This window comes from Achroia grisella, unplaced genomic scaffold, assembly GCF_030625045.1.
Source record: "Achroia grisella isolate CSIRO2021 unplaced genomic scaffold, CSIRO_AGI_Agris_v1 utg149, whole genome shotgun sequence".
In the NCBI taxonomy this organism is placed as follows: domain Eukaryota; kingdom Metazoa; phylum Arthropoda; class Insecta; order Lepidoptera; family Pyralidae; genus Achroia; species Achroia grisella.
In genome coordinates this window covers 5,061,008-5,070,413 of record NW_026712644.1, presented here as the reverse complement: position 1 = coordinate 5,070,413, position 9,406 = coordinate 5,061,008, and the positions used below count along the sequence as shown (strand labels likewise).

General features: G+C 37.6%; 1 protein-coding gene across 1 annotated transcript in view; it reads left to right on the top strand.

Moving 5' to 3' along the window:
* Window positions 1–280: 280 nt before the first annotated feature.
* The window catches only part of LOC131840784 (spectrin alpha chain, non-erythrocytic 1), a 119,132-nt gene continuing 110,006 nt past the window's right edge, over window positions 281–9,406 (top strand). Inside the window, exons 1-5 of the mRNA XM_059188983.1 lie at window positions 281–370; window positions 2,344–2,516; window positions 3,593–3,760; window positions 7,869–7,985; window positions 8,677–8,834. Coding sequence (XP_059044966.1) covers window positions 304–370; window positions 2,344–2,516; window positions 3,593–3,760; window positions 7,869–7,985; window positions 8,677–8,834 — 683 coding nt within the window. The 5' untranslated portion in view covers window positions 281–303. The remainder of the gene's footprint in view (window positions 371–2,343; window positions 2,517–3,592; window positions 3,761–7,868; window positions 7,986–8,676; window positions 8,835–9,406) is intronic.

The following is a 9,406-nucleotide window of genomic DNA, read 5'->3' as shown; positions in this document are numbered from 1 at the left end:
AGCGAGAGGGCTGAATGTAAAAACACGCTGCCACTCGCGCTGCCAGTCCTTTGACTCGCGCACGAAAGACCGACAATCGAGGGAGCGCCGGGCAGCGCGAGTGGCAGCGCCAATGGCATGGGAAGTGTTTCCATTCTCGCACTGCTCACTTCCCTGCCCACTCGGGCTAAGTGTAAATTGGGCATAAAAATTAAAAACTCTATTGCTAATTGACAGGCACAAACAAGAACCAAAGAGTAGATTAGTGTAAATAAAAGTGAATATAGTGGACAGTGTTGCCAACCTAATGAGAGAGTGCACAAAATGCAGCGTCAGCTGAGCAATGTTAGTGTAGGATCCTATCAGGACTACCAACCTAGTAGACGATACGGTAAGTGGAATATAGTTATGCAAAATTGGAGGGAAAATTCTGTGTTGATCATGTGATGAAATGTTTTTTAATGATACACTCGACTGCGCTAATGGTAGACGCTGGCGGGGCACCAGTGGAGGATGATAAGATGAGCATGAGGTCAGGTCAGTTAGCACATTGTGGCAAATTAACCAGGAATTTATCACGATGGCTTCCAGAAGTGGAGGTGCTGCGTGGAGGTCAACCTGACATGGTATGGTATCCCACATTCTATGTATATTATGTATGTATTTACAAAAAATATATTTAGGTAAATATTTCTATCAGTTGTCTAGTACCTATAATAATAATAATAATAATAATAATCTGCTTGCCATCTCCTCTCCTTAAGAGGGGAGATGAGAATTTTTGGATAAAAATAGTAATAATAATAACACCTGTCTCTTAAATTAAAAGGTTCTCAATATACACACACACACACACACAGACACACACACACACACACACAGACACACACACACACACACACACACATACACACACACACACACACACATAGACACACACACACACACACACAGACACATACACACACACACACACACACACACAGACACACACACACACACACACACACATTGTACTTACTTGGTTTTGGCCCGTAAGTGTGGTATACACCGCAAAGCATAAAAACCCAGCAATAAATGCTGACAAAACAAAATATACAAATAATAATCTCAGGACAATTCACACAGCGCCATCTAGACCCAAGTTAAGCTAGCTAAAGCTTGTATTATGGATTCTAGGCAACTGATACAAATACATAGATATATTTATTTTCGTAACTACATACATATTATACATAGAAAACACCCAGATACAAACAATCATACTCATGAGTACAAATGTTTGTGCTGTACGAGGTATCGAACCCGCGACCATCGGACGTAAAGCGGTGTGCTGGTCCGCTAGACCGCCGAGGTCGTCACCCATAACACGCAGTTCTTACCTTGGGACTAAATGACAATGTGAATTGTCCTGAGATATTAAAAATACAATACTGTAGTATGACTGACCACTAATTGTCCTTTATTCTCCTGGTGCTGATAAGCTGCTGTCAACACTGACTCCTTTGGATCCATAGCTATAAAATGCTGCCCTGATCATTCCTGTGCTACCAGAACCGCAGTATGAGCTCTGTGATATTCACTCTCTTCCGCAAGCCTGTTTCCCTGGTTCTATAAAATGTTCACCTGATGATTGGTGTGCTACCAGGCCCGCAGTGTGAGCCCTGTGATGACCTCTGACATTCCTATGCTACCAGGGCCGCAGTATAAGCCCTGTGATGTTCACTGATTGCCGCAAGCTTATTACCCTCATTCTATAAAATGCTGACCTGATGATTGGTGTACTACCAGGGCCGCATTGTGAGCTCTGTGATGACCTCTGACTGCCGCAAGCTTGTTTCCCTCGTTCTATAAAATGCTGACCTGATGATTGGTGTCCTACCAGGGCAGCACTATAAACCCTGTGATGTTCACTGATTGCCGCAAACTCATTTGCCTCGTTCTATAAAATGCTAATCTAATAAATGATTCCTATGCAACCAGGGCCGCAGTATGAGCGCTGTGATGCTCACTGACTGCCGCAAGTTCGTTTCCCTAGTTGTTTAAAATTTTCACCTGATAATTGGTGTTCTACCAGGGCCACAATATGAGCCCTATATTGTTCACTGATTGCCGCAAGCTTTTTTCCCTTGTTCTGTAAAATCGTGACCTAATCATTCCTATACTACCAGGGCCGCAGTGTAAGTCCTGTGATGCTCAATGACTGCCGCAAGCTCGTTTTCTAGTTTGCCTCGTTCTGTAAAATGTTCATCTGATGATTGGTGTTCTACCAGAGCCGCAATATGAGCCCTATATTGTTCACTGACTGCCGCAAACACGTTTGCCTCCTATAAAATGCTGACGTGATGATTGGCGTGTTACCAGGGCCGCAGTATGAGCCGGGCGGCTACGCGACCGCAGTGCAGCAGCGTACCAACATGACGCAGCGGGAGGACACCCTCAAGTTCGAGCAAGGTCGCATCAAGGCGCTCCAGGATGAGCGCATGTACATACAGAAGAAGACCTTCACGAAATGGATCAACTCGTTTCTGCAGAAGGTCAGTCCTAAAATTATCTTTTTTAAAATCTTTCAAGCTGACCTCGCAAACTTTTGCTATATGAATTAAAATCGCTTTAAAAAAATTCAGATGGTGATAGAAGGGTGAAAGTTAGGGTTGTATGTATTTTTTAATTCTATATTAAAGAAATAAAATTCCGAAATATTAAAAAATATGTTAGGGGTGACCAACCCTTATCACTTAGGGGTATGAAAAATAGATAGTAGCCGATTACTTTTTAATATATTACTGCATGTGCATATAAAATAATATATTTATTAAAATTAAAATTAATTTAAGCAGTTTTGAATAGTCAATTTTTTTTTAAATCTACCGCTTATCGGAAAGTTTCATCACAAGAAGAATAAGCAAGAAACTTGTGTGTTGCTCTTTTAAACAATCCTTGTAAGTTCACATTATACAAGTAGAAAAATCGGTCAAGTCGTATGGTAACTAACATTGTGTAACACGAGAATTTTATATATATAAGATAATCTGTCTGTAAGTTTATGTTGTCCTGGTACTTTCATTGTTATCATTATATCGTTATAAAATAAATCTATACATATAAATAAAATTGGAGTGTCTGTTTGTAATATTGAAATTACCGTCTTTTACTACATATATATGAATATAAATACGGTACATAGACCAAAATAACATTTTTTACAATTTTTGTCTATCTTACTGTCGGTCTGTTTGTTCCGGCTAATCTCTGAAATGGCTGGACCGATTTTGACGGGACTTTTATTGGCAGGTAGCTGATGTAATAAGGAGTAACTTAGGCTACTTTTATTTTAGAAAGATAAAGTTACTTCCACGCGGACGAAGTCGCGGGTACAGCTAGTTATAAAACAAAGTCGCTGTCTGTCCGTCCCTATGTATGCTTAAACCTTTAAAACTACGCAACGGATTATGAAGCGGTTTTTTTAATAGATAGAGTGATTCAAGAAGAAGGTTTATATATATAATATATGTACACCCGACCGAAGTCGGAGCGAGTAGCTAGTAGCGTATAAACTTCTAGGCACAGCTAGTGGTAGATGCAAATGTATTTATTGTATATTCTCGACCAGGCTCGTATGGAGGTGGAGGACCTGTTCGTGGACCTCGCAGACGGCCGTCGGCTGCTCAAACTCCTCGAGATCATCAGCGGCGAGAGGCTCCCCAGGCCCAACACGGGCCGCATGAGGGTCCACAAGATTGAAAATGTCAACAAGAGTCTGAGCTTTTTACATACGAAGGTGAGTTTCTTTTATTAAATCAACAGTATTGACACAGCGCCATCTAGTGCTTGACACAATAATTGTTTTTTTTATAACTAACTAGAGATGACTGTATCGACAAACAATCAAATGTATAGCCCGATGGTAAGTGGTCACCGTTATATACATGAACAGCACTACATACATCACGTTATCACGTGACGCCTATATCACACCTAAAGAGTTCATTCGTGACGACTAAGATCTCATCCGTACTATGTAAATATACTACTATTAATTCACGCTCCGAACCTTCTATGAATTCATGTTGTCCTGGTACTTTCTCTGTACTATATGATACATTCAACGAATGGTAATAAAGATTATGCCCCACCTGATGGTAAGTGGTAACTGTCACCTATATACGTGAACAGCACCACGGACATCACGTTATCACGTGACGTCTATATCACACCTAAAGAGTAGTCATTCGTGACGACTAAGATCTCATCCGTACTATGTAGATATACTAATACTATATAAATATACCGCTCCTATTGGTCATAGCGTGATGTTATATATATATAGATATACAAGCTGTCCCGGCAAACGTTGTTTTGCCTTAAAATAAAAAAAAAAATTGGTGTGGACTACCCCTAAACATTTAGGGGGATGAAAAATAGATGTTGGCCGATTCTAAGACCTACTCAATACGCTCACAAAATTTCATGAGAATCGGTCAAGCCGTTTCGGAGGAGTATGGGAACGAAAACTGTGACACGAGAATTTTATATATAAGATTAATTCACGCTCCGAACCTTCTATGAATTTATGTTGTCCTGGTACTTTCTCTGTACTATATGATACATTCAACGAATGGTAATAAAGATTATGTCCCACCTGATGGTAAGTGGTAACTGTCACCTATATACGTGAACAGCACCACGGACATCACGTTATCACGTGACACTCGTAGTACTCATATGGTATTCCCCAATTCTAAGATGCCACGCTTTGTCCCATGTAATTTCACTACAAAACATTTTATGCTTCAGACTATCTAGTAGTTCATGTTGTCCTAGTACTTTGACTGTAGTATCGCTGTATCACACTTCTCGTTTTTACGGAAATGTAAAGCTTACGTCCCACCTGATGGTAAGTGGTAACCGCCGCCTAAGAGTTCGTTAGTAATGAATAGAATAGAATAGAAAATCATTTATTCAAATAAACTTACATTGAAGCACTTTTGAATAGTCCTCACATTTTTTTTAAGCTACCGCTCATTCGGAAAGCTGTCTCATCACGAGAAGAACGAGCAAGAAACTTGCGTGTTGCTCTTTTAAATAATTTTATTCTTACTTTACAATTTAAGTTTAAGTGTGTGAATACAAACTACCGATTAGCACTAATTCAATTAAATAATCAAATAGAAAAAATATTGAATACACAGCAACTGGTTAAACAATTAATAAAAGGAAATCAGTCATAGTGATTAGAGCAGACCAGTCGCTACTAGCAGCACTCGTTCACGAGTATGACGGATAAGCCAGCCATCACTGCGCTCGGCCATATTTTAGAGAGCCCAATGACCCGGCCCACCACGCCGCCACAAGTCTGGACATTTTAGTGAGCATGACTACTCAAAACACCAGACCACGTCATAACTACTCACAATTGCCACCTGATAGTTATAGTATTCACATTTTACATAAGAATGCGTCACCAGACCACGTCATAACTACTCACAATTGCCATCTGATAGTTATAGTATTCACATTTTACATAAGAATGCATCACCAGACCACGTCATAACTACTCACAATTGCCATCTGATGGTTATAGTACTCACATTTTACATAAGAATGCGTCACCAGACCACGTCATAGCTATTTACAATTGCCATCTGATGGTTATAGTATTCACATTTTACATAAGAATGCGTCACCAGACCACGTCATAGCTATTTACAATTGCCATCTGATGGTTATAGTATTCACATTTTACATAAGAATGCGTCACCAGACCACGTCATAACTACTCACAATTGCCATCTGATAGTTATAGTATTCACATTTTACATAAGAATGCGTCACCAGACCACGTCATAGCTACTCAATGTGCACTAGTACTCCCATCACCTAACAATGTACCATGTCAGGTCAACCTCCACGCGGTTCACTTTAGAAATCATCATGATAAATTCCTGATGAATTTACTAACTGGCATTAGACAACTGATACCAATACTTAAATACATTTTTTTTGTAAATACATACATCTAAATATATATAACTCAAATGTGACTGACATAGTGATCTATCAACGCACAGCCCAAACCACTGGACGGATCGGGCTGAAATTTGGCATGCAGGTAGATGTTATGACGTAGGCATCCCCTAAGAAAGGATTTTGATAAATTCCACCCCTAATGATGCTAGAAATCTAATATAATTAATTGATATAAGATACGTGTACACTAATATACTTGTGTGTAGGTATAAAAGCTACTGTTTTATATATATAAACCTTCCTCTTGAATCACTCTATCTATTAAAAAAACCGCTTCAAAATCCGTTGCGTAGTTTTAAAGATTTAAGTCCCTATATATATAGGGACGGACAGACAGCGACAGCGACTTTGTTTTATACTATGTAATGATTTATATTAAACACGAATCGGGTGCTGCTTGTAGGGACTGGTCTGTTCAGGTTGTGAACAATGATTAAATTTTTTTGTTCTTTGCAATAGCATATGCTGGTGGTCACTCTATTCTCCCAAATTAGAATTTAAATGAATCTGTATTATTGTAAACATGTACAACATTCATTTGAAAAGAATACGAGCTGAGTTTCTTGTCAGTTCTCATCTCGATATCATTCCGAACTGACGGTAGATTTGACATATCATAAGAGTCATATCATAAGAGTCTGTAATAGACCTACAATATTTTGATTTTTTTATTAAACAATAATACTATATTACTATACTATACTTATGACGACCTCGGTGGTCTAACGGTCAAGCACACCGCTTTACGACCGATAGTCCCGGGTTCGATTCCTCGCACGGCACAAACATTTGTATTCATGAGTATGATTGTTTGTATCGGTCTGGCTGTTTTCTATATATAATATGTATGTATTTACAAAATTAATATATTTAGAATTTTGAATATTTGAATTTTGAAAGTTTACAAATAACTATACAGAAATGGTTATATTAAGAATAGAATAGAATAGAATAGAAAATCATTTATTAAAATAAACTTACATTGAAGCACTTTTGAATAGTCATAACATTTTTTTTTTAATCTACCGCTCATTCGGAATGCTGTCTCATCACAAAAAGAACAAGCAAGAAACTTGTGTGTTGCTCTTTTAAATAATTTATTCTTACTTACAATTTAAGTTTAAGTGTGTGAATACAAACCACCGATTAGCACTAATTCAATTAAATACTCAAATAGAAAAAATATTGAATTCATAACCAACTGGTTAAACAATTAATAAGAGGAAATCAGTCATAGTGATTAGAGCAGACCAGTCCCTACAAGCAGCACCCGTTCACGAGTATGACGAAGTTTATTTGAATAAACGTTATTTGTATATCTATATAAAAAAACATGTAAAGACTGAAGTGGGTGACACCAATAGCTGGAGGAAGCCCAACAAACGTTTCTAATACAAACTTGTATGGATTCAATAGCTGTGTTATTCTTACTCTTTTTTTTTTTATTGGATTGTTTGGGCTATTGTCAGATGTGTAGCACCTGTAGCACTGCGACCTACATAGATCTATTGTGCTCGCCCTTTTCAGAGTTCGCTTCCTAGACCCGTCAGGGACAAGAATTGAAGGATATTCTTAGGAGCGATCGTTTTTATCTCCTCGGGAAAGAGTGTAAACTTTTTGTCTGTCTGTTTATTCCGGCTAATCTCTGAAATGGCTGGACCGATTTTGACGGGCCTTCTATTGGCAGGTAGCTGATGTAATAAGGAGTAACTTATGCTACTTTTACTTTAGAAAAGGTAGCATAAGTTGCTCCTTATTATACTTACTACTTTTAGAAAAATAAACTGGTACAGCTAGTATATAAATAAAATGTCGAATTTCGACCAGTGGGCGATCACTAACAAAACTGTTGATTCCAGGTGCGCCTGGAGTCAATCGGCGCTGAGGATATAGTGGACGGGAATCCTCGCCTCATCCTCGGCCTCATCTGGACCATCATCCTGCGGTTCCAGATCCAAGAAATCGAGATAGACGTTGTGAGTATATATTTTGGAACTTCTTACATGTTCTGCTAAGATTTTCTATGCTATTTCTTCTTTTTTTTTGCCTGAGCTTAGGGTCTAAGTTTATTTATTATAATTTTTTTTTTCTATTATTGTCTGACCTTAGTCGCATATATTTTTAATTTTCAATTCACATTATTTTCCTTTGCCTGGCTTTAACCCCGTTTATTTTAAATTTATAAAGTTATTCTTTATTTTCTTTTGTCTGGCTTTAGTCCTAATTATCTTAAATTTATAAATGCTGTTCTTTCTTTACTTTTGCCTGAGCTTAGTCTCATTTATTTTAAAATTAGTCCTATTTGTTTTAATTTTGAAATGTTATTCTTTCTCTTCTTATATCTGACTTTAGATCCATCTTTTTTTTTAAATCCTATTCTTTCCTTTCTTTTGCCTGAGCTTAGTCTCATTTATTTTAAAATTTTAAATGTTACTCTTTTCAATTCTTTTGGCTGCTTATTAAATGTTATTCTTTTCTTTTACGTGACTTTAGTTTCATTTATTTTATTAAATTCTATGTTTTCTTTTCTTTTTCTTAGCCTGGCTTTAGTTCCATTTATTTTAAATTTTTAAATGTTATTCTTAATTATATTTTGCCTGCCCATAGTCCCTTTAACATTACACACGTTATGTTAATGTGTATTAATCACCATATATGTTTTATTAGGATGAAGAAAATGAATCATCAGAAAAGAAGTCAGCCAAGGATGCCCTGCTGCTGTGGTGTCAGCGGAAGACCAGCGGGTACCACGGCGTTAACATCCACAACTTCACAGACTCCTGGAGATCTGGTCTCGGGTTCAATGCTCTTATTCACGCTCATAGGTAAATATTAGAACTGCAGAATAGAATAGAATAGAATAATAATAATCTCAGGACAATTCACACAGCGCCATCTAGACCCAAGTTAAGCTAGCTAAAGCTTGTGTTATTGGTACTAGATAACTGATACAAATACATATTTTTTTGTAAATGCATACATATCATACATAGAAAACACCCAGATCGATACAAACAATCATAGTCATGAATACAAATGTTTGTGCCGTACGAGGAATTGAACCCGCAACCATCGGTACTAAGGCGGTGTGCCAAACCACCGAGGCCGTCGAATAGAAAATCATTTATTCAAATAAACTTACATTGAAGCACTTTTGAATAGTCATAACATTTTTTTAATAACCCCTACCTTTTAGGGGACTACCCCTAACATTTAGGGGGATGAAAAATAGATGTTGGCCGATTCGCAGACCTACTCAATATGCTCACAAAATTTCATGAGAATCGGTCAAGCCGTTTCGGAGGAGTATGGGAACGAAAACTGGGACACGAGAATTTTATATATAAGATATATAAATCTTTATTCAACAGTTACAAACATATAACATAACTAGCTC